The sequence below is a fragment of the Vanacampus margaritifer genome, chromosome 8 (genome assembly GCF_051991255.1).
Source record: "Vanacampus margaritifer isolate UIUO_Vmar chromosome 8, RoL_Vmar_1.0, whole genome shotgun sequence".
In the NCBI taxonomy this organism is placed as follows: domain Eukaryota; kingdom Metazoa; phylum Chordata; class Actinopteri; order Syngnathiformes; family Syngnathidae; genus Vanacampus; species Vanacampus margaritifer.
In genome coordinates, this window is record NC_135439.1 from 19,615,489 (window position 1) to 19,642,565 (window position 27,077).

The window sequence follows — 27,077 nt, forward strand, 5'->3', positions numbered from 1 at the left end:
TAGAGCCGATGCCATCATCTAATTAATGTATTCAGCAAGCAGGTAGTATACAACTCCATAAAACACAAAATACTAATGCACAGTTCTTTTGTTGATCTACTTTGCTGTGCTGACAGATAGTAAATGTTTTATTTGTGGTAGTTACATTTTAAGATGAACCACAAATAATTGTGTAGCTTCATAAAATGGAGGATAACAAATAAAACATAAGATTGTAAAAGACACCATTGTGGGTTTCTTGGTATGAAGCCTATTGGAAACCTGCCTTCCCCCCCCCCCCCTTTTTTTTTTTTTTTTATAAATATGAAACGATCCCTAATTACCCACACCGGTCTCTTTTTATAATAATGGTACCCTTGTATAATGTGTTATTAGTGACATAATAAAATATCAAACTGTGCTTGTAAACAACGGAAGCATGTAACTGCGGAGTAGTGGAGTAACAATTTTGACTGGGCTATGGTTATGGCTAAGTGTAATGTTGTTAGCATTTAGCCTGCATTTTACCAATACGTTTGAAGACTTCACCAATACATTCGAATGACTTTACAAATACTGTACATTCAAACATATTTAGAGGTGGCAAATCCAGGTCAGGGTAAAAACCTTGCCACAGATTGGCTTTAGCCCCTTATGCTAGCTGGCTAGCTCCCTAGCTGGTAACCAAGCACTTGGGGAGCTAGCTAGGGAGCTAGCCAGCTAGCACAAGGGGCTAAAGCCAATTTGAGGCAGGGTTTTTATTTTCTGGACCTGGATTTTTCCCTTCTGAACATAATTGAATTAAATTTTTTGGGAACATATTGTTAAATTGCCCAGTCAAAACTATTTACAGTAGTGTTTTTTTTATTTGGCTAGCTCAATACTTGTCTTGGTCACCATGAGCTGCAACGAAAATCATTGCAAAGTGTATAAATCAACATTTACAAGTTACTGCTATGACATTTACTGTAATAGTAGCAAATCAAAAGGTAAGTGAAGTAGTGGAGCAAAATTTAGCCTCACTGAGTCACAAACTTGAAATTTCACTTACTTGACTTATCTGCTGATAGACATTTTAAAAGTGGATTAACAATCAAATAAGTAAACAATGAATTTGTAGGCACTTGATAAGGGAACCATTATCATAAGGTTTAACAGTAACAATGAATGCATGATGCTGTATTCTGGTTGTAATTTGCTGAGGTACTGAACACTAGTTTGCGTTACTGTCACGTCCATCTACTGCAGTTCAGTGGGGGAAATTAGGTACCTAATGGAGCATAAGTCTTTACGTAATTAGAAAGTACTTCATAACTTGATCACAGAATATAATAATCATCAGATCTTGTTCCACAGTCAGGTGAAATGAACTGCCTGCGTGTGCTATACTGAAACATAGCAAAGTATTTGAAAAAAAGTAGTGGAGGGATTCATATTTGAGGTATTAATAAATTGGTCAACCTGCCTGTCCTTACGGGCTACCAAAAGCCTAAAGGGATACAACATACCATACAAGTGGAGAGTGTGAGTTAAAAATAAATAAATAAAAATGCACATTATTTTGTGAAAATAAATGCCCATGAATCTGAATTATGATACAGGGACTTTACACCGAACTACACTTGCGGTTATTTTGTCTGATGTCTATCATTTGATTCTCTTAGCAGCAAAAGACAAGTGACATATGTTGTCCAATTACACACCAAGTAGAATATACAGGAACAAACAATCTTGCAGGCAGAAGACGCTTGAGAAATGATGCCTGACAATTTGATTTATGAAGGTTGAAAGATACTTTGAATGTATCTCCCGCTGCTTTGCTATTTGACAAGTAAGAAAAAGATTGATGGCGGCGAGAACAGGTAATTCAGTTTAAAACTGCTATGCCAAGTGCTCACACAACAAATTGGTATTTCGTTAAAGCAAGAAAACTGTCACAAAGTGAGTCTGGTCAGATTAAAAAGAAAATGTAAAAAAGTTATCAAAACAAATTGCCACATGCTACAGTGTCACTTGTGTGTGTTAACAAATAAGTTGAACAATAATCATATAATCAATAATGTAAACAATAATAGCAGGCTACTGATGATTCAGCAATATTTTCTTGCTAATTGTTGTATTAGAAATTGTGGTCAACACCTTTTCTTATTGCTCCAGGGGTGGGGGGTGGGGGTGCGGAGCCTATCCCAGTTGGCTTTGGGCAGTAGGCCGGGTACACCCCGAACTGGTTGCCAGCCAATTGCAGGGCACCGTTTTGACCCAATTTGGGTAAACTGTTTGTAAAGTGCCACTCGACCTCACCTCTTAAAGGCACATGCAAGAAGAATGCACAACTAAATGTGAATTATTTGCCTTATTTTAAAAGAAAATTGCCATTAATTTGGTACAATTTAAAGGAAAATGCTATATTGGAATATTTGTTTTTGTTTTTTTATTTTATTAATTTATTATTATTATTTTTTTAATATATATATTTTTTATAATTTTTTATTTTGTATGTGGGTGAGTATGTGTATGTGCGTGCGTATTCATTAGTTCACCTAAAACCTATTAAAAATCCCATACCGTTCACCTAAACCGAACACTTCAGAACCCAGCCAGAGCCGTGAGGCCTTCAGGAGACTCGAGGAAGGACCAAAGAAAAGAAAGGAAAGTGAAATCCAGCACCGACCAGACACCACCCACCGGCCACCAACCAGAGTCCTTCACCAACCCCAGAAACATCCAAATTCGAACAAATCAGGGAGACCTCAAGAGACCAAAGGAGAGACTGAGGAAAGGAAGGAAGGACAGACGAGAGTGAGATCCACAGACACCAGCCTCCACCGATTCAACGACCAGAGGAAGAAGCAGATTGTGTCTGAGTTTCGATAGATGCTGGTGTGGTGGATCTGGCATGCATGAAAATCTCCACCAAAGAGGGGAGCCGTCGATCCCTGCCAGGACAGAGCAAGCGCAACACCTCAGCGCCCCCCAGGCCACGGCAGCGCCAAGGTTTTTTTTAAAGATTATGTATCACAATTATAGTGGTCTCGGTATTGGTCTGAAAAAAGTTCTATCAAACATCTCTACGAAAATATATTTATACATTATTTTCCCAGCACCCCTTTAGAGAGAAAAAATATGCTGGAGTCGTGTCTGACCCCACCCAATAGATAAGAGATACGACTCAGTAATTTTGGCCATAACAAAGAAACAATTAGCCCACTCGGTCAGAAATGAGGGTAATCTATTTACACAGTGGCAACACACTTAAAGAGTGTGTACATTGTTGTACAGGCGAGCCATACAAGCCGAACGGTTGGTACTTAGCGTGATGATGGAAGGAGAAAGGGAGGGCTGGTGAAAGGAGCAGTGAGCCAAAGCTCCGCGCAATCTCCAATGTGAACTCTACTGGTTTGCATAATTTAAGGTTAATGAGGAAAAACAGCAGATAAAAATCGCTCTCATTTTATGCCGTCTGGCTTTGCTCTACTGGGGCGCATTTCATTAAAAAGGCATCAGAAGCGGCGCTTTAATGAGGTGCGAATTCATCCCGCTTTCACCTCGTTTTATTTTGCGACATCAAATGCGGATGCAAGAGTACATTTCCTTTTCAAGGAGGCGCATTAAACCGCATTGGTGCAGAGCAAACCTGTCATTCCTCCACCATCCACGTAATGTTATGTGCATAGATAACAATGAATCCAAGTCTATTTAAAGGACAGCAAAATGTATCCTCGTTATGTCGTTCAAATACAATTTACAATGTGAATTACTTGAAAGTTATCAGTGAGCAAACAAGAGTGCGTACATGCGTGCGTGACCTTTTCATCGCAAAAAGTCCCAAGGAGTGTTTTGGATGCAAATGCAGCCTTTTGCCCTTTTCTCTCAGTAATCCTCACAGAGGTAATTGGACACACAGCCACACAGCGTCATCCTCCAGTCTCCAATGTGGCCCTCCGCCGTCTCGTCCCACCTCCATTTGCATGCGAGGGCCCCGAGTATCAGCCTCAATAACGCGGCGGCGCTTTGAAAGATGAGTTTTTAATCTTGGAGAGGAGATGAGTTTCGGACCTACACCTGTTTGTTTTGCTACCTCCCTTTCTTTGCTGTCATACAAAAGTGACCTGCGGGAAAATTTGCGGAGGCAGAAAGGCGGCCTGCTTCCCTAAGTACTGTCATTGTGCATTCATTAATATCCCCGCATCTGACATGGTGGGGAAAATGCCTGTTGGCGAAAAAGGGCATTTGTCGTGGTGGGTGAAAGTCGCTAACAGGCAATCAGATGGGCTGACAGCAAGTGTCAGCTCGTGTGTGTGCGTGTGGCGGCAAAGGAGAACGTGCACGTATTTATTCTTCTCCCATTGCCCTCTATTGACCCATGTAATGGAGAATTTCTCAAGAGGAAGTGTTTGAAATATCTTTTGGATGTGCGTAATGTGTTCATCGGAGGAGCGTGTGCCCTGTAAACATTATACATCGTCTCCCACTTACACACACGGACAGAAATATCAAGCATCTGCTTTTCAACAGTGGAAATGGCACAGAGCAATAAATATATTGTAACAGCTTATTTTCAAATGAATATTCTACACATCAGTTACCTTACCAGGTATCAGGCACCACCTATGCAAAAGCTGCAACAAATATTCTACCAGATAAGAAGATGTAAAATTGACAAGGTCACAGAACTATTCATTTCAAAATATGGCTAGATTAGCAGCACTTTGCAATGTTTTAGGCTGATCATGTCGATTTATTTAAACTCATTTGGAGTTGAATGTAATATTCTGAATGTATTTATTCTGTGCAATATGAAGTACAGGGATCTATCTATAAAGGTGTTGATTACGGTATATATTTTAAATAATTTTCAATTAGTATTTTTTCTCCAAATATTTTACATAGCACCTTTATAAATCCAAGACCCTTCACCTTAACCCGATACTTCAGAGTCCCGTCAGTCGTCAAGTTGTCAGGAGAGCAGATGAAGGATCAAGGAAAGGAAAGATTAAGCAAAGTGAGATCCACCACCAACCAAACACCAACCTCCAACAACAGTTTCAAATCCATGAATTCCAAAAGGATTAAGGAGACATCAAGAGACCAGAGGAGAGACTAAAGGAAGGAAGGATAGATGAAGCAGAGTGAGATCCACAAATGCCAACCTCCACTGATTCAGCGACCAGTGGGCGAAACTAATTCTGTTTGAATTTCAGTAGATACTGGTGTGGTGGATCTGGCATACATGAGAACCTCCACCAATTAGAGGAGCCGTCGACTCCAGGCAGCACCAGGGCACAACCCCCCGGGCCCTGAAGCCTAACGCAGCAACCCCCCGCCCTTCACCAAAAACAAAAAAATCATTTATCATAATGACAAAACCTTTCTGACACAGATTCACCGATGTGTCAATTTGCTAGAGTATAGCGCCAACTATTGCTGTGGAGGACTTACTCGGTCAGATTTTCTGCATAGGTACTTGCCTCTTCCTATTTTGGAGTACAAAAGTAGGACGATTGTGCAACCTTAAGTGGCAAAAAGTAAAAAGAAGGAATCGGAATATGAGAACACATCATTGTAATCACAAGAGTAAATAGCAGAGGAGGAAGAACACGTTTTTGTTGGAGGACGACTGGCCTTGCTTAATGAGTGTGTGGCGCAGTTAAACACACCGCAGGAGGTCAAGGAACATGTGGCAAAGTTCACCCAATTAGTCATCTTGTTGCTTTCAGCGATACAAATTGCCACCGCTCGACTTTCCAGGAAACGCGCCCCACTACAGATGAAGCTGAAATGATTCTTGTCACTTCTTTCCGGGCACAGGAATATAGATTTGCAGACACGTGATTGGTGATGAGGATTCTTTACTGTTCTTGTGTACTTAATCTTATGGCGTGTAGGTATATTGTTGTATTGTGTATTACTGTGTCTTGTGTGTGAAATAGAGCGCAATACTGTATTGCGCTTGTCACTGGCAAAATCACAGGCGACAGGCCACTTTTCCGATGGGCTCGTGCCGCCGGCCGACTCATTGACTGCAATTGCACCCGACACGCACGCACAAGCTGCTTTAATTTATTCCACTTGAATATGAGATGGTCGAGGCAATGTTACCGTTGTTAAGCGTCAAAGGCACCTTCGCCGTGTACACACAAACACGGCTCGGAGGATTCAACAGTTCGCACGCACCATCACATCAACGTAACAAACAAAACATTTAAAAAAAAAACGTCTCCGCTCATCACACCTGCGCTTTTGTTCTTCGAGTTAAGTGTTATGTGACAGCAAACACCTGCAATGAGTTCCACAAGGACAACTTGGGAGCATAATTATCAAAACGGATTCTGTCATCTGGGCCATTGTTTTAATCAGTGGCGTTTGCCTTTCACAGGTCACATTAAATGAGCTTTTAAGTACTGCGATATCCAGGACGGACTTTCTCCGCAATGTGCTTCTGTCCGGGCCTGGATCACTATCAGCCTGAACCACGGATTTAGACTCTTCAATTAACATTTTTTTTTCTTTTTGCATGCGTGTGTATGTGTGAGTTTGTGCTCTTTAATTCACCTGAAACTTGTTTTAATCCCAGACCCTTTCACCTGAACCGGATACTTCTCGCCAGTCATGAAGTTGTCAGGAGACCAGAGGAAGGATCAAAGAAAAGAAAGATGAGACAAAGTGAAATCCATTTCAGTCTACCGAAACCAATTAACATTTTAAGCAACACCACAACAACCTAAAAAACTAAATCAACTTTTGCAAAGAAAGGTTTTGAGTTGGAAACATTGCTTGCTGCAGTGACTCAGAAAAGCTAAGTGGAAAGATAAGAACAAGTAAAAGATAATTCTCAGATTTCTGGCTGAAAAATGCAAGTGTTCAATACTAAAAATGAATATTGACTGTGAATATACTGCCAGACCATGACAGGCTGGGACACAAGGTGAAAACAAGAAGATTGTCACGGCAAAAATGAATGCGATGAAGATGATTACCTTTTTAAACCTGTCTGCGCCTCACTTAAATTCTCCAGCCGGTCAAAGTAATTCAAATCGATTCCAACTCCTCCAGTTACAGACGTCTGCCGACAACAGTTTTGGATAGAAGGACATTGATTTTTCTGTTCATTTGTGAGCCAAGGCCAGCACGACATGCACATTCCTTATTTTGACCGTTTTTATCCTTCTGCACTGTGCGACTTTCCCATCCATGAAAACAGAAAAACAACCACACACACAGAATATGCTCACTCAACAGCAGGGTAGAAAAAGGAAAATACTGACGCCGATTTTTGGCAGAAAAAAATACTAATCACTGATAAATCAGCCAATTAATCAAAAATAACATAAAAGTGGCAAACAACATTAAACTACAGTAGTAAATAGAAATATGGCTGCATCATTGTATCAGTTATTGATACAATAGTTTCATAATAATTCAATAAATGTAGTTCAAATTAAGATGTGCTGTGCAGTGTTCCCTAATTTTCCCCTCAAATTTGTGAATGTTTTACATTTATTATAAATGTTTTAAGTCTGTAAAACCCACCACCACACAGTTTATACACTTTTCTCATCGAGGCATTTACATTTTCTTACATTTCTCTCGTTCAAACATTCTCAAGGTTCAAACCTTCATAAATTTGAATACATTTTATAAAATAGGTACATTACTGTAAAAGAATGCAAAACCGCAAATAGTGAACCACATTATAGTGAGTGAACACTGTACTGTAAAAAAAAAAAGAAAAAAGATTTGTGTTGGTAATTTTTCTGCCACTAGATGGCATAGTTGCATTTGTAAGACGTTGGTGACAGCTCAGTGCATTTTTCTTTTCATATTAAGAGCTATCTAATCTTTAGCATGAAATAACTAAAATTGTAAAATACAACTTGACCCAAGTATCCACAGATATATGCATTATTATTAAATGTGTTACTGCTAAATAATGACGTAGACGTGTCTGCTGCGATGTGAGTAAAATTTCCCCGGTTTTAATTCCAAGTAAGAAGCCGTCATTAATCGTGCTTTAAAAAAATTTGTGGCGTTAAAGTAACTCAAAATGAACGCATTAATGTTCACACCTCTAAAAATCATACATAATGCCGCCCAATACAGCAACTTACTGTTTTCAGTTCTTAAGCACATAAATGTCCGCATTTTCACAAATCGCAAAGACAAAGTGAGCCACTAAAAGAAATAAAAGTGCCCCGGCATAATAAACAGCTTCATTAGTTGAGCACCTCTTGCTCCAAGGGCCATGGAAAGCAACCCCACCTACAAAGCTACTGTATTTAGTGCACTTAAACGCCTGCTTGACAGAAGTCTTTAGGCTGACCTCCAAATCTTCTTTACCCTCATCTATATTTATATGATGGAGCGGCACTAATTTTGCCCAGTAAATCAGTGTGCACATTTCATTGTGACCTCCAGCCTGACACTGAATTAAACAATATCAGGGCCCGAGAAGGCTGCTTTAACAAGCCTTAAATTCCTCTGTCCAATCCATCAGCGGAGAGGTTTCTGACACACGCAGCCAAGAGCATGAAATAAGGCAATTATTGAACCCTTCAGTCCATTTCTACGGCTTGGCTGGCAGGCATGAGGGAAGCTCAATGAGCCCCACACACCTCCGACTTCTTCAGATGACTCTTCGACACGGCTGACGAAAAGAAAACATGATAAATAAGTTAAGACTCTTGGTACAGAAGTACTTTCACTTCCCCACACATCCATAAAGTGTTGATGTGACTTACAAAGTAGTTTCTCGACTTGGATTTTGTTTGATTTGAAGGTTAAAGGTCAATGTATCACATTTACTGTATATGTATAGAAAACAAATGAAGACTGCTAGAACCAGTACCAGTAGAGTTTTCTTGTGTGATTTTTTACAATTGTCAAAAGTTCAGTTTGAGAGTCTGTTGTTTCTCCGCTGTTTTGTGCACAAAAACAACTTATCGTGTTTTTCACGCAGACGGCAGGCAGGCAAACAAACCCGTTTTGTCTGTGTTTCCTCTCAGATTAAACTGACAGATAATCCATCACACAGTCAGCGCTTCTGTCAGGAGGAAGTCTCAGTCAACCCTCTATCAAGTCCACCAAGGACAGTCACTGCGCTCAAGTCTGCTCGGGGAGTTGTATCAGAAAATTACAAGTGGGACTTTACAGGAGCTTGTGTGTGTCACTCAAGTGGAAGATAATATTTCCTTTCTTGAAAATATAGAAATGCCAAATGATTTGCACAAAGCAGAAAAGCATATTCGTCATTGACGGATAAGGATTTCAAAACATATAAAATATTTAGTCTTTATAACTATTTACTATTATCAACAATTTTACTATTACAGAATGCACGATTTAAGGCATCTATAATTTAGGACATACATCTATCATGGGAAGCTTTCTACAATGCTCGCAACAGATGATAGTTGGTCACACCACATACTGTAATATTTTCAAATTAAATTGAAAGTTATGAAGTTAGCAATTAATCTTAACGAAATAAGATAGCTCACCACACAAGTCAAATTATAATGAAAGGTCATACCACATGATGTGCAAATATGACTAGTACTATATATCAGTGGGTAAAAGGGTAACTTTTGGATATAGTTGTGAGTCTGTACAAACCAAGCTGCTGTCTTGTGGAAGATAAAAACTCCAGTCTTTAAACATATTTCAAAATAAAAGTCTCAAATTGGTTATTTCTTTTTGGTCGCACCACATGGCAATTCATAAAACGGGCATCCTCGGACAAACTCATCCGTCAATAACCCCAATATAACAGGAATTGCTAACTAAACACGGCTGCAAAATTCTTACAATTTTTTGCTAATTGAATTGTGACATGACTGCTCTAAACTTTTTTTGTCTTAATGTTTAATCATGGGAGGTTTTGTGTACAACATGTAGCTGACATTGAAAAGGATGACAATCATATTAACTTATTCATTGCCATAAATTCATTAAAAAAAAAAATTATTAAAAATTAGGGGCGACAGGCGATTAACATTTTTAATTGTAATTAATCACATGACTTCATTAGTTAACGCACGATTAATCACAAATGGTATATTTGTTTCAAACGTAAAATAAAAAAAATCTAGGTTTTCATACTCTTGTTAACAAAAGTGGAAACAAATATTAAACTGATAGAAATAGTTTAAATGAATTTTTTACGTCTATAGCCGTCAATGGCAGTAAATGAGTTAAGGTATTATTGTATTTTCTTTCGGCTCTCATATCATCGTGAAATGAAATAGTTATTTTTGCTGTGATGTGTGTTGCACATAAACACAGCAACACAGCCAAAAGGGAAGCATTGAGCATTGTGTCTGAACAATGTTGATTTTTATTGTGACTGCACGACACAAACAGACCAAAAATTGATGTAAAAATGGTTTTGTGATTGTGTTATATAGCTCCCAAATGACAGCAGTAAGAATTTTACTGAATGAAATTAGGCACTAATCATATATTTAAATTCTATTCATACATTTCACCTTGGCCTCTTTTCACACCCATTTATACGGTAGTAAAAAGTATATATATATAATACATTGTGTATATATTTATATAAAAGATCTGACGACACACCCAAATAAAGGCTATACATGAAACCACATGACACGGATTTACAATGTTCTCAAATCACTACGTGAGGATCACATTCTCAAGTAATACAAGATGTAGAAAATTCACAGCACTTTCGTTTTGTATACTTCATGTGAGACACATAAGGCGGATCGGATGGATGCATTGATGGAGACAAAAATAAGCTGATTAGCTGAAGTAAAGCAGCATTCAATTATCACAGTGTTATTGGCTCCCTTTAACCTCAACGACCGATAAGGTGTTTCCTATTTTCTTCCAATGCGGCTTGACAATGCATTTTCATAAAAACGACGCATCTGATCAAATGCCCGTAAAAGTGTTGCAGCATGACAAAGCAGAGCAGCACAATATGTGTTTGAAAACGGAATGTTAAGTGTCGGGGCTCTGTCGAATCTGCGCTTTGATATCTTTACTGCGTGCTGATATCACTGATGTCAAATGGCAAGTGAAGAATTGTCAATGTAGAGAACAGAAAAAACGTGCCAACAGAAAACATTGGCAACAAGGCAGAAGAAAAGGATTGGCTCTATGGTTCAGTAGCTCATAAACCAGCGGACAGTTGAGGTTTATAAAAAAAAAAAACACATCTAAGGAGCTCTTGGCCTGAGGTCAGCTCAGTGACTGGAACAGAAAGTAAGGCCACCTGGAGTTTGCTGAGGAAGATAAATTGGACGTTTCTACTTCTTGATGGCGGCCACCGCTTTCTTGGCAGCGTCGTCCAGATTGTCTGCAGCCGTGATGGGCAGGCCGCTCTCGCTCAGGATCCTCTTGGCCTCGTGCACGTTAGTCCCTAAAAGGCACAGGGGGGAAACATAAAGAAACATGAATCCCCACTAGATTGATACGTACTCACATTTTTTATTTATCAAGCCTTCAGAATGTGATACACACATTGTAAAGTCACTGTTTGTGTCTCAACCAATCAGATGTCAAATTGACCAAACAAGGTCTAGCTTAGTGACATCAGCATTTTCCGTCCTCTGACTGGCTCAGCTATGTTTATCCTGCTGATTGGTTGAGCTTAAAATGCAAAGTTTCAAAGTGCAATTTCAAATAAAAAATGGACTTTATGATGCTTGCTCAAACAACACTGTTGCTAGCGCGCCGCGCACTACGGTGCCTCAGAGAGACCACGCTTCGCAAGCCTACTATCAATTGGTACCAATTATTTTTTGGAGCGATCGAAAGGTATATAGCCTAACTACATCACGGATTTCCCCTTATCGCAGGCGTCTCTGGAATGTGTCTCCTCGTTCACCGTACAGAAAAATGGCTTCCCGAGGTAGCACCGGATCATCCGTCAACAAATGAACACAACGGAGGAACCCACACAAACAAACAAACAACAGATGGGTCAAGTTCAGTTGCTTTGTCTGTAAACACTGCAGCTGTTTGTATGCGTGTGCTCCGCTGGCTGCAACATGAGCAGAGGGTAGCAGATGCTGCCTGACATGGTGGCCCGGGACCGTCGTGGAGCAGCGCCCGAGCAGGGAAAGACACACACGTACACACAAAGCCAGCCACACGCATGAGCCAGTGACTCTCGACCGGCTGCCTCTGAGCGCCGCTCTCTATGAAAGCAAACGCAAAGCTGACAAGGCTGTCACAACACTGGCAGGGGGTGCCGCTGCGGACGGAAGGACACGGCGAGCCGGCGAGGGAGCCCGCAGAGCATCAGCGAATATGATAGAGGCCAAACTGCACAAAGGTTAAATCGAGAAAAAACAGCACTGATGCTGCTAAGCCGAGACGTTCATGTAGCACAATGACAAAAAATATATGTTGTTTTGTCATCTGATCATAGTGCTTCACTCAACTATTAATACACATTCATTGTTGGAATTATGTTGTAGGCCTTTAAGAATTTCATTTTTACAAGTGAACAAAAATAGTACAAATTAAATACATACTCTAAGCAAAAAATCCTGAGATCAATACATAACGCATTTAATGAAATAATCCAAACACTTAACTCATTCACTCTTCAACCGTTCTTTGCAGTTTACATCTTTGGGACACTTAAAACATTTAAAATGCAAATGAGTTAAGAGGAACAAAAACGTCTATTAATCATTTACCATCAAAATGAATCACTTAAAAATAAGGACTTGAAGGATTTGCGGAAAAATTGGGGGGAATGTGGTGACAAGTGCTGTCACTATTGAAAATTTTTAGACTCGATTAATCTATAGATTATTCAATCGATTAATCAGATTTTTTTAATTTTGCATTTAAGCGTATTTAAAAAGAACATTTTCCCCCCTGATTACGGTTTATTAACCAGAGATTGGTGTTATTTCGTACTTTGTGTTCATATAGTGATAAAAAAAAAGGGGATGGGGATGGATTGATGTTGTACACTATGTTACCCATTTGGTCACTTTTCCAAAGTAAAAAATATGTTTGCAAATGTTTTATTTGGATTAAACACAGACGATAATCGAGTCTTCTTTCATGAAGGACTAGAGAAATCAGTGAACAATTACTGTTGATATGCTGAAATCAGAGAATTTGGACAATTTAAAAAAAAAAAAAAAAGGCTCCAAATAATTACTCGATTATTAAAATAGTTGTCGATTAAATTGAATCAATTACTCGGTTAATTTTGACAGCTCTATTGGTGACCTGTTGCCACACAAATTCTAAAAATGGACCAGATTTAACAAGTTGTTAGAATGTGAGAAGAGAAAAATGAACACGTGTTTGTGAGTCATATTTACAACATTTAAGGCAGTGTTTCGTTGTGTACATTGGTTAACTTGATGATGAATAAGATAAAGTTAAAACATCAAACAGATGTTTGTCATGACGTTGTAGTTTCGTTAAAGTAAAGGGTGTTTTATTATTTAAACATTATTTCATGGTATGTAAGTATGACAACTAAGAACATAAAAAAAAAGACACAAAAATATTGCCTGCATATTTAATTGTCATGCTGGTCGAACAGTGGAAGAGATTATTTTAATCTAGAACAACAGGAAAACTCTTTGCAAAGATTTTATTTGAACTTCCTTTCTATGTGTAAGGTGACAGGTTTCACATGATGTAACCAAAGCTGTGTGTGTGTGTGTGTGTGTGTGCGCATGTGTGTGAGAATGCTTGCGAGACCCCGCCAGCCTGATCAATAGGGCTTTTGTCAGGAATTACATTACCAGTGCCACTTAACGCCTAATATTTCATCTCTTTTGTCCAGCCGGATAAGAAGTCATTCCAAACAATGTGCACTGCAAACAATCAATTCTGCACTGTAATTAATTAGTACAAAAGCAGGAAGAGTCCTTGGAAACAAACAGGAAGACGGTAATTTTTTTTGCATCCACATAAGGAAACAGCATATGTAGTCACTCTTACTGAGGGAGATTGTCGCTAACATGAATGGGATTGACTTTGCACAGATGGCACAAATCGTGTCGGTCATTAAAACCAACTTTGTACTCTAAAAAACAACACGAGACAAACAAGTGAGTCATATATCAATAAATAATAAACATAAATCTATAATTCATTACATACTGTATTTTATTATAGACCAATGTCTACTACAAGTACATACAGTAGTGAGATAAAATAAATCAACACAGCACTGCTATTTCTCTATCCAATAAATATTGATGAAGTGTGTACGGCATTGTTTAGTTACAGCCACATCTGTGTGACAACAGAACACACCCGCTATTTTGTAAACGTGTGTTTGAGAGTGAGCTGACAGCAGCAAAGGCAAAGGCAAGGACGGAACTGAACTGGATGAAACCCTTCTGTGTGTGTGTGAGTGTGTGTGTATTACGTGACTAAAATAGACGGGTGTGTGTTCACCTGCAGCCACTAGGTGCTGCTGGAGACCGACTATCATCTTGGATGGGGCCCCCACATTCATAGACTCAACTACAGAACACATATATGAATGACTTACTATACCCTTCTTTTCTCATTGTATGAGTATTATACAATGATACAGCTTTTTTTTTTTTCTTCAAGAATCTCAAGTCTATACAAAGCCAGCGTTTGAGCCACGACAATACAAGACAGAGCAGTTGGCCTTGTGATGGATTGCCACTTCACAACAGTTTTCTGTTGCGTCTCCTCTGTAATTAGCAAGCTTACTAGACTATTGTGAGAATGTCACTTTAATGTGTGAGGCCATTACAGGCCGCCATTTTTCAATGGGGTAATAAGGTTTGGGGCTGTGCCAAAGATGGTGCAGAAGAGTTTTGTTGACGCGGAAGCTCTTAATTGTGTGCCGTATTCTGCTGTAAGGAGGTGAAATTACAAAGGCTTAGAACTGATGAGGAGGAAACAATGTAGTTTCATGATGCAATGGAGAGCGAATACGAAATTCTCATGCATGTTGCGGTTTATACAATCAATGTTTGAGTGGCTAGAGTTTTGAGGTTGGGGGTTTGTCTCCAGGCTCTGACCTTTCACCCACATTCCAATAACTTGCATGTTAGGTTAATTGAAAACTAAATTGTCGTCTGTTTTTCTGCTTTTTAGAGCAGCCTAATATTCCTTTTTATTTATTTCTGATTTGTAATATAATCCCATTTGATCATTCGTTATTCACTGTTTACTGCATATTTGAAGAAATTTCATGCAAATATAGCATTTAAAATGTGCATTTAAGAAAAAATAAATGTTCATTTTTAATTGGTGAGTGGGATTGTAGTCAGGGTTATATTGTCTGCAGGTGGGTTGTATTTTATTTTATTTTTTAACTGTCTCAATATCATCCACTGTTATACAAGATTAAGTTTATTGCAGGCGATGATGATTTGTTATTGCACTAATGATTAATTTGTTGTATTCATGTGTGTTTAATTTGAACAGAAAAAAAGTGCAGCATTTAGTTCTCAGAAAACGTTAAACATGAATGGCAAGCAGCAATCACTAGATTGCCATTTAAATCAAGGTTTTGTCCTCTTTGCGATTTACTTTCAGTGTACTGAAAAGGCCTTGTGAAAAAAAAGTAACCTTATGCTAAAAAACTAACCAAGTATTGATATGCCAAGACTGGACAACTAATTGTTTTGTACAAAATATACGACTTAAACAGAGACAGTAAGTTCATGATATTTTAATTATGACTACTGATATTTCATTATTCTGTCACTACAAGTAAAAACACTTGCATGGACCCATTAAGGTTGAACACAGTCCTTGATGCTTGCTGATCTTCATTTGTTTATATTTTAAAATGAATGGTCTCGTGAAATTAACTTATTCACTCCCAGCCATTTTCACTGAAGCAACCCCCTTTGCTCCGGCTCTTTTACTGGATTTTGACTGATTTTGCAAGGTCCACAGAATATTGTGTTCTATTGCTATAAAAACATGGAACCTACCAAAAGAAAGATTAGGCTACGTTCACATTGCAGGCAAATACGACCCAGATCAGATTTTTTTTGCCCAAATGCGACCTGTATTGACTTTTTTATGTCAGTCTGAATGGCTCAATTCCGTTTTTTTCAAATCCGACCTGGGTCACTTTCATATGTGGTCCTAGATCGGATACGTATCCAAATTTTTGCAACACGACCGCAGTTTGAACGGCCAGTTCGCATATATCCGACCTCGACATCATCAAAAGTCCAATATGTACTCTGTGCGGGCGGGGCATTCAGCTTGATTTATGCTCGACGAATCAGCGAAGTCTGCACGGGAGACGTACGTGAATCGGCAAAGTTGTTTCGAGTAACAGTTGTGAATTTATATTTGACTTTAATTTAATCCCACTTGAAACATGAAGTATAAAGATGACATTTGTGGTGGTGATATTAGTAATTTAGCCACACAGACGGCTCATTTATTACGCGCAGCAATGACGTAACGTCATTGTTAGGGAGAAAAAAAACAGGAGAGGTCTCCTTGAGATGAGGCGCTTGAACAGGCTCGCCTCATTTTCACAAAATATTATTTCTACCTCCTCCTGCATCACTCCTCTGTAGATATGAGATGGTAAAAATGTGAGCCCCAACGACGAATTTATGAAAGTCCGTGGCCCTGACATGCTGGACCATACGGATTTACTTCCGCAAACACAGCGCTGTGAATGACGTATCTTCTTCTGCGCACGCAGGCCACTTTGTGGACGCAAGTCCACACAACAGACACACTGAGGTTGCAATTAATAGGTAATGTGAATGCTAATTAAAAAGAAAATTGAATTTCACCCCAAAAATCAGAATTGAGCATTAAGTGTGAGCCTCCCAAAGTGTGAATGTAGCCTTTAGAGTCTCTTCTTTCATCAGGGAAAAACAACATATTTATAAATGTTTACATTTTGCAGCAATTAGCATTAGAATATAGCAAAATTTCATCATTATTCACAAACCTGTTGAAAACACTAGGGGAAATATCTTGATCTCTTATACTCTGCTACCACCTGCTGGCCATTTTTTGTAATAACTACCATTGCGTCAAGCGACCTCTTCAGGTCAGAGGTTGCATCAAAGCTTTCTGTATGCTCTAGCATTTAAAACAAACATACATATGTATAAAAAAACGTATAAATGTTTTTGGGACAATGGCAATATTTAAAATAGAACGTTTTATACGTTTTTGGGAGCAAATGAGTTGAGGACAATAATATGTCCAATTATTGCCATCATAAAACCATTGATACTGTTTTAAGTACCATTTAACACTATGTGAAAAGTTAAACATAAGTTAACGACTGTTCAATGCTGAAGCTGATTCATGTTGCAGATGCTGATGAGTCTGACTACTTTGCAAATTAATCTGCTCTTTTCACACAAATCACTGTTTATATTTCTCTTCTTTGAACACCCCTTGGTGAATTAAGTCCTTCCTTTTGAATAAGTGGCATTAATTAGCCACCAAAAGAACAAGCAAAATGTGCAGAATTACATTGATAATCTAAACTTAGGTATGAGGAATAAGCGCTGCAAAAAGCAAACATTTCCCTGAAAACTATGGTTGAATCTCGAATTGTATTCAACACACGTTCAATTTTAGAGGTTCTCACTTACGGTAAGTGTTGCTTGGTTTTGACATGTCAAAATATTAGCTGACTATATTGCTATACTATTACTGAGATCTACTTCTCCAAACACTTTCATCACCCGATGTCATCATACTTGTGTTAATCCTCATAATTATCAGTAGCAAGCAGCATGAGTTTGCTCTTTGCATCCAAAAATGTTTGAAATGTGCTCCTCCTATCACCATCCCGTGAGTCAAACATCAAATGTGCTCATCAAAATGCACTCTCGGTACTTGTGAGAAGCACACATAGTTTTTCTTTTGATGTGCTGCCAGTCAGTAAGCAGTTTTTATGTCGCTAATATTGTTTGGACATTTGTTGATAACATAAACACTGTTAAGCACATTAGAATGACAAGTAATTGATAGCAGCTTAAACAGAAGAAGGCAGTGATTCCTTATGTTAAAGCATTTTTTCCTAAATTGTTTTGCATTGCATGTGAGTCGAGGGAGGTGCGTGTACTGCACCAAATAATGGTGCAGATATGACGGAATTGATTTAAACTTATAGAAAAAAAGGACCCCTAACTTTAAAAAAGACAAATAAAGCCAAATCACTTTCCAAGGAGAAAGCAATTTTCTTGTTTGACAGGCGGTTATGGGACAAAGGGGGAAATTAATAGGCCAGGACCGCAGCTAAGCCAAGCCTTTACCTTTGTTACTGAGCCCTAAGGGCTATTTTAAGTTTTTAGGTTTTCTTCAAAGTGTAACCAAAGAGGGCACGGAGTTCTATTCATTTAAGCATGAGTGTGTGCACATGTAAATTCTCGGACCTCTCCTGCAGTAAGTGATGAAAGGATGTTTAATTCGATGCTTCCATCCTACAAAATGGCCTCATGCAACTCGTTTAATTCCCTCCTTCAACTTTGCCTGCATCATAACCACATGCCCCTTCTTCTTCTTCACAAATGAAAATGTACAACACTTGGGCCAATACAATCATGCCAAGCCATTTAAAAGCAAATTCTCATTTAAAAGTGTGCCAGTTTATCCATTCTGTGGGCTGTGCCCACTGCCTTGCAGCCAGTCTAGCAAGCTCAGCTGATTGATTCCTAACCAATCTTCTCCACAAGACTGAAACCCAAGATGTAATAACCCAAAGCTTAAGTGTGAATAAGGCCCAGGCCCAAAAACAACATGGTTGGCAGTGACCTTCTGAGGTGAGGGGAGCCATCTTTGATAATAGGGCTTGAGAGGTGTGTGTTTAATGGTCTACTTAGTGCGTTTTCTACTGTAGATGTTAACACCATCGCGATTGTGTTCGGATTCAGAATCATAGTAGAGTGTTTAAAAAAAGGTGAATTAAGTTTAACAAAACTTTTCTTTATAACGAAAATGCATTTGGAACACAAAAAATAGTCAAAACAGGAATAATCATTAATCAAATGTGCTATCACTTTACAGAAAGTGAAGAAAATTGAATACAAGTGTCTGTTTTTCTCTTTTGAAGTGTACAATAGAAATGTAAAAAAAAAAATCTTAAATATCTTCCATTTATGCTACCCACTAAAATACTATTTGTAGAAGTGCTGACTGTATTTTTCGGACAATGAGTCAGCCCCCAACCCCCGCATAGTTTGGCTGGCCCTACGATTTATACTCAGGTGTGACTATATTAATATTGAGAGTAAGAAGAAGAAGACGACGAAGAAGAAAAAGATAAAGATAAAAGTTAAAGTACTACTGATTCACACCCACCTAAGTGGGGCAACATTTGTTCTCCGCATTCGACCCATCCCCTGAGTGAACGGTGAGCAGAAGAAGTAGAAAAAGAAGAATGAACTCAAGAAGTAGAAGAATAAGCTGAAGAAGAAGCTGAAGAAGAAAAAACTGAAGAAGCTGAAGTAGAAGATGCAGAAGAACAGCAGCAGAAGAAACAGAATAAGTTGAAGAAGCTGATGCTTAAGAAGAAGAAGCTGAAGAAGAAGAAGCAAAAGCTGAAGAAGAAACTGAAAAAGTACAATCATCAAAAGAAGCAGCAGTAGAAGAAGCATAATAAGAAGAAGCTGAAGACGATGACGAAGGAGCTGAAGAACCTGAAGAAGAAGAAGCTGAAGCTTTGAAGCAGCAGCAGCAGCAGAAGAAGATGAAGTCAATGATTTACCGCAGCGTACTAAAGCAGGTGGTGGTAATGCACCACAAAATAATGCCAACTGGCAAAAGAAAGTAGAAAAAGAAATGGAAGTAGAAGACAAAGAACCCGAAGATGAAGAAGAACTGGAGTAATGGCAACTATTTTGCAACGTAGCTCTGTTCCCGCCGCTAGAATGCTGCATCCGCTGCAAGGATTACCGTTTACGGCAGTAAATGGTGAAATAACCGACCGGTATTCTACCTTTAGCCACAATGCAAAGTGGGATACTAATTAAGGTAAGCCATTTTAAATTAGAACGGAAAACTTTCCAGTAGTTAGAAGTTGAAGTTCATACAGCCAGAAACTTGTTTTGTACCTTCAACATTGAGTGTGTTCAAAATTCACTGACATCTTAACACCACTAAGAGTTTGTGTGTTTGGAGAAGCAGAGAGCCGTTACCCTTCAATTAATTTCCTAACGTAGCCTGTTATAAAGCAATCAGCAGCTCATGTTTGAACTGCTTCCTTTCCTTGTATTGTCTAACACTTTGGCCTCCGGCACTCCTTTTTTTGGGGCACTCTGAATAACTGAACGGCACATTTCAACGCGTTTCCGAATGGTCGGAGTGCAGGAGTGCACACTCGAACCTCATTTTCCAACGCACCCACGATTAGGGAACGGGGATTTTGGGGGCAAGTCCGACCTCTACTGTTTTTGGTTTCAGTTTTTGTAAATAAATTAGCTCCCAAAATTTTACTTATATACTGTATGCATTACATGTATATTTGATGGGTACTTCCCCTCTTATGGCCCACAACCCACAAATCCTCAAATTAATTTGAGTTTTACACAACACAACTGGCCTTGTTACAGGCCCACTATGGATAGAAGCACAACACTATAACACCTCCATGATTTCTCAGAGGAAGGTGTTCATATTTTTTAGATGGTGATTGTTCACATTAGTCCTCTTCTCATTTCTTTGTTGAGCAGCCATGTGAATACCCCACCTCAGTACCTTAATGCACAGACGGCTCCTAGAATCAGTTTACATGCCCTGACCTACAAACAGTGTGAGGACGTACAGTGGGAAGTGATGCTATACACGTTTGGTGAGCTTCTGAGAGTCACTATTTGTCTCACATTCTCCACGTGCACACAGCTGTACAGGTTACATTAGCATACACAGGTTGAAAGGTGATCTTATCAGTGGTGTCTCTACTCTTATTCTGGCCACCCCTAATGACTGGTGCAGCAGAATGTGACACATCTGAGAAATGTGCTGCTGTTCGTATAGGGACACTGGGATGCAATGAAGATGAATAATCTCATAGAGCAGCAATAACAAAAGGTTTCAAAGGTAAAATCAAGGTGAAAAATGGGTGCTCTTTAAGTTTTAGTTTTAGTTTTATGCTCTTGTTGATAGCAATGACTTTCTTTTTATTATTATTTTTTTACTAGAAACACAGATACAAAGGTGTGTTATGCCTCATTTTACAGAATGTTCTCGCCGGTCACAGTAGCACTGTTTCAGGCACCGTGGACTGAATGAATGAATGTGTCAGGAATGTGTTTTTTTTTACTGTCCCAAAAAATGCCACAGTAGGCATGGTGTGGAATGCGAAACTTAGTTGGTCACAGTAAAACACAAGAAAACCTGATCACATTCTGTACGTACAGTAATAGGGTGTAAGAAAACTTGGAGACGGTCCGGAGTGAATGCCAGTGCATTGTGCAGTGTGTATGTGGGGAAAATTCTATGGCACATTATGTTTCACGCTAACAGGGCTTCCGTGACTGCTGGGGACATAATGTAAACACAGGTCATTTAACAAGTGTTCCTTGGTAGAAAATCACAGCGACAATAAGACCATCAAGCCATCCAATGGGTGTGAGAAAGATCCTAGAAACATGAGTGACTTCAAGGTTATCATTATCTGAAAAACTTAATAAGGGCCTTCCAATACAATTGAGGTGGTTATGGACCCACTGCTTTGAAACACTTGCTGGTTCAGACCAATCACAAAGCAATATTGTGTTTGGGAGGTGGGACATGCCACTGTGATGAAAATAAGAAGCGCAGAGTCCAGGGGAAATAAACAAACCAAACATGGCAACACCGGTGGACGAAGGCATGGATGCTGCAATTAATTCTCTTATTGCTACCTATTTGAAAAAAGAACAGCAAGAGGCGCTTTGTGCATTTTTAGCTGGCAAAGATGTTCGTAATTTTTTTTAAACCTACAAATACCACACTTTCATCCTTTGCCGTGATTGGTCAAAATAAAAGTTTGGTAGGCGTGCACAAGTTGCCGCATCGCCCAATCAGCTCAAAGTATTGTACTGAACGTCCCGACGTCCCCTTCACCGAGCAGATCATATTGGAGCAGTCCCAGATTGATATTGTGGAGAACTCCTTTGAGTGATTCACATTATCTATCTGGCTATTGCCAGGTTAGCATTTTCCTACCTTCAAGCCTGACCACCAGGGGCACCTTGAGTTCCAGCTCTCGACAGGCCTTGGTGATACCGTTGGCAATAATAGCACAGTTGACGATCCCTCCAAAGATGTTGACGAGGATGGCCTCAACCTGAGATGTAAAAGATGAAAACTCAGAGGCTTTGTACGCTATACTTTCTAGAATTAGCTAGAACAAAATATTATATATATAAACAAGGTTCACAAAAAGGTACACATTTCTTGAATATTGTACGTCCCAACGTGTTATGTTTAAAGTCACCATGCCAGTGAACACCTGAGTATTTTTTATAATAAAACCCATCTTGCGTTCTATTTTTATTTTTTACTGTAAAACCAGTGCAGGATACATCATCACAATTTTCTTCTGAACCCACAACCTCCCAGAATCAGGACGGACACTCTACCACTAGACCACTGAGCTGGTTTCAGCACTAGCATCACAAAACATATACTGCATTTTCAAATCCAAACTACAGTAGAAGTTTTCTAGCCCTAAACAAAATATTAACTTCTTACTGCTGAAAATGAGTCAAGTATCCCTTCACTACGTGTGAGTACTTTTACTAGCTATGCTAGTTAAACAAAGACGGAAATGTACAACTTCAATTGTAACCTTGGTGTCGACATTTCCTCAACAGCTATCAAGAGGACACAAATGCATTTTGCAATGTGGCATCCAACCTCTGATGTCGCTGTCTTGACAAGAAAACAGTAGAGTTCATTTGCTTGGAAAATAAAACCAGCAAAAAGAGATATATTGAACAAACAAAGAAAGGAAGCTTAGCACCTGTGTTTGTGTGTCTAAGTGTGCGATTACACAAACGATCTCCTACTTGATAATTAACCTGGCTAGCTGACTAGAAAAGTAGACAGAACACACAGGATTAATCCTCTATGCTTGTTTATAATCACTGCTAATCTGCTCGTGCCGATTTGGACGAATAGCTTGTAAGTGTCTCTCATACGTGTGTGTGTGTGTGTGTGTGTGTGTGTGTGTGTGTGTGCACGCGTTTGCCTGATGCGATGTGTATGCTTTCAGTGTGTGGTAATGATGTTTACTGGAGAGAAGATCAAGGACTTGGGATAGCTAATAGAGTGACAGTCAAGGCATTGTCCTTTACATGCTGTCCAAATGAATCTCCTTGTAAACAGCATGGATCAGGACAGAGCTCTACACAGAGAGAGAGAGAGAGAGAGAGAGAGAGAGAGAGAGAGAGAGAGAGAGAGAGAGAGAGACGGCAGCATGTCGAGAAAATGGGCAAACAACAACCTCATGACGACCTTTCCAACTGCAAATGTGTCAGACGATTTTGTGGATTTTCAAACAGGTAAATATTTCAAACAGGTAAATATTATATCACTAACTATGAGATATGTTTTTTGTGTGTGTTATGTATGAAAGTAAGCCTCCTAAAATGGAGTGGATCAGATAATGTAAGGGTTCAGAGCAGGACATGGTGAAGGGAGGGCATTCAGCTTAGATGGAGTAATGTTATATTGACGCAAAGCCAACATTAGTAACATCAGAAAAAAATGATGTGTTCCTCAAAACATCAGCCAAGTGGTTTAGAGTCAAAGTGGCTGGACAAGTTCGCCTGGTACAGACACAATAAGGAAGCCAATAAGGCATATTGCATAATATATGACAGATGCCAACATGGCACCAATCAATATGTCAGCAATAGAAAAGGAAGAAATAAAGGCAAGTGTCTATATACACGGCTAAAAAGAAAAAAAATATTCTGGTGGTTCAAAAATAATTTAATGTGTTTTTACTTTGTAGGGAGAATACTGCAACATGTCATGTCTGCACATATTGTGCACATGGACCATAGAGCTGTGGAAGCCTGCTTCAATATAACATACAACATATCGTCAAATTAAATGTGAGCCTATATGTTCAGAATGTATTTTAGTATAATATATGATTTAAAGAATAGAAAATGTAAAAGAACAATAACATACAAATACAAACTATACCGGGTACCTTTTTATTCTATTCTTATGTTGTTCATCACCATCAGATTTATGTAAAAGTCTTGCTTGCTACACTCTTTCACAGGAACACTATGGGAAGTGCAAACAAAAAACAAAAAAACTTGCTTGATGTCTGCTGTTAACGTACACTTAATTGGTGGAAGACAGTGATGAAAAAGGACAGTTCATGCAATAATTATGTGTGACATGATGAGGGTTAATTTTCAGTTCCTTTGACAATCCGTTAGCTGTGTGTGAACATATTTATAAGTATGTCTGCATATGTGCACTTCATAACCGTACTGAGCAAACAATTTATAGCAGGGGTGTAAGGTCAATACTGCTGCCATTACAATTACATTTTACACAGCCAGTGTTTGAAAATAACAGTCTGTATGTAATGCACAATCCCATGATGAGCACCAGTTTAAAAAAAATACTAATACCAGATGTATTATACTACCCCAATAAACTAACTGGCTCCCACTAGGGGGCAGCATAGATTCAGAAGCCTTTTTGATTACCTCACTAGGCAAGATTCTGCTCTCTTGGTGTTTGCAACCCATTTTTCAACCCTGTCTCGTTTGGGAAGAACAATATTTCTTCCATTCATGTGTCTCCTATTGACATCCATGTATATAAATGATACATAAGAAAAGATTTATGTTGCTTGGCACAGTGGTAAGTGCTGTTTATAACAATGTGTATGTGCCAAAGACTTTTTGCAAAGTTTGTGTTTTCTTATTACGTGTGGTACACAAGCACAGTCTGTGGGAGATAATTTTCTCTTAATGAATAGTAAATGAACCATTTAAAGTAAACTAGTAAGAGAGTCCCAAAGAAAGAATGATAATTTGAATGTCATTGGAAGTGACTGGTGTGTGACGAGCGCAAGGTTTTTGGTGTAGAATGTTGGAAAGTAAAATAAATAAATAACTGACACATTTTCTATTGAAAATCGTGCGCCAGTGGCCACTTAAGTATTGCAGAAAAAGCCTAAGGCTTTCCGGGTTACAATGCCACAGTGGAAACTGACAAGCGTTGATAGGAATTTAAGGCTAATCTTCACAATGTGACAGCCACTCCAATCAGAAGTTTTGCCCTGCTCTATGCCAGTTCTCAAAATTCTTACCTTAAGATATGAAATAGTGCCAATCTGTATCAAACATCAAACTCAGGAGCAATACTTTACTTCTTGTCACAGAAACTGGTGAGCATATTTGGCAGTGGGGAGGATTTTTGTCATCAAAGCTCAGCACGTGAAGAATCACATATAATGTGCCAACTCGCTCTTTTTAGGCAATCTTTGTGCATTTTTTCAGGCAATGTTATATAGCATGAGAACATTGCTTGCTACCTACCTGGGTGCCATGTGAAATTATTCAAATTTTACTAGATATGATCATTGCTGTCGGCATTCTGAAAACTGCCAAGGCACATTTAAGTCAAACTGGATAAAAAGGGTTACTACAAGTTAAACAAACTCACCAGAAAGACAATGTTAGGGATGTTCAATACTACTTTTTGTCAGACCGATACCAGCTTGAGTACAAATCTATTGAGTAGTCACCGAGACCATTAGTACTTTTGATACATAAAGTTTCCCCCCAAAAAACAATGACAGATAATTTTAAAGAAAGACCTATATAGCCAATACATTTTTCCAAAAAAAAAAACTAAAAAACAACAACGTGAAATTAAAATACATTTTCTATTTTTCTAATTCCTAGTTCCTGATCGAAAAACAGTCACAACCGGTTGAACAATACTGGTATCAGTCGCCACTGCAAGTAATGATACCTTGAAATAAGGCCAGGCATCGTTACTCTTCCATTCCTACATAATATCAATTCAAGCCAATATGGGAAAAAGACAATTTGTACGAGGTCAAGCAATGTATTTGTATTAATAATCTGTGATCATCTGTATGACCTTTACAAATGAAACATGAATACTTTTTTGGTGAAAGTCAACAAATTACATCCATAGACTAATAGAGGGGGAAAGTGTGTGTACTTCTCCCTCTCAAGATACAACCCAAGGGCGGAAGAGAAGCATTGTGTTCCTTCTCATTCTGCTAGGCTTCTTTCAAGAGTTGTGCAAGCGTTGCTGAATTATCAGTCAGATACACATTTTCATGCCCATATCCCTGGTTAAGCACTCTTAATCTCTCCTCAGGAAGGGACGAAAAGGGAGAGCATCGTGTTTCCTTTGTTACCAGAAAGGAGATAGGGTTAGAAAAAGACCAGGCTTGAGATGGGTATGTGTCCCTCAGTGGCCTATTAGGGGGCCATTGTTCAGTCTTATCTTTAGCAGACAGCCTGTACTGTTACCACGTGCTCTGGCAGGCCTTGTTTATTTGTTTTCGATCACCACTCTATGCCCTGCAACCACAGGTTAATTAATATGCGCAACTTCCAAACTAAGGCAGGCCTGATGTCTGTAATCACACTTCTTGGAATAACAGGACTGCCGTTGTTACTGAGCAGCGATTAGAGTGTTACAGTCCATTATGGAGTAAATTCGCTTAGTGAGTTTTAAAGATCAAGGCAAATTTTACCCACAATTTTATCAAATAGTAATTTACTTCACGGATGCAGACCCGGGTTTACTGAGGAAGGGCGAAAGGATGGAAAGAAAATGCCAACTTTGCTAGAACAAATGTTGTTATAAAGGCCATTAACAAATTCTGCAACAAATGCAACAAGACGTTAATGGATGACAAGGCTATGATTTTTATCATTATTAAATGATTACTGCTGTACAGAATATACATTTAATCCACTGAGTTTTAGCATGCTTGAATTTCTGCAAGGGTGTAATCTCATCACACTATACTGAAATGATAGGCAAACTATTGAGAATGTGATACCGGCCACAAGACACGTGTAGCAGACACAAAAAGAAAAGCGATCATTTCTACACCTAGCATACAGTTAGAATTCAAATGTAAATGAAGCTGCATGTGC

At 38.9% G+C, this 27,077-nt stretch overlaps 1 protein-coding gene across 2 annotated transcripts in view; it reads right to left on the reverse strand.

The window, feature by feature from the left end:
• Window positions 1–9,961: 9,961 nt before the first annotated feature.
• Window positions 9,962–27,077, reverse strand: part of suclg2 (succinate-CoA ligase GDP-forming subunit beta) — an 81,220-nt gene continuing 64,104 nt past the window's right edge. For both annotated transcript variants that reach the window (XM_077574166.1, XM_077574167.1), the window contains 2 exons: window positions 22,120–22,240; window positions 9,962–11,365 (listed from right to left, as the gene is read on the reverse strand). In XM_077574166.1, coding sequence (XP_077430292.1) covers window positions 11,253–11,365; window positions 22,120–22,240 — 234 coding nt within the window. In that variant the 3' untranslated portion in view covers window positions 9,962–11,252. The remainder of the gene's footprint in view (window positions 11,366–22,119; window positions 22,241–27,077) is intronic.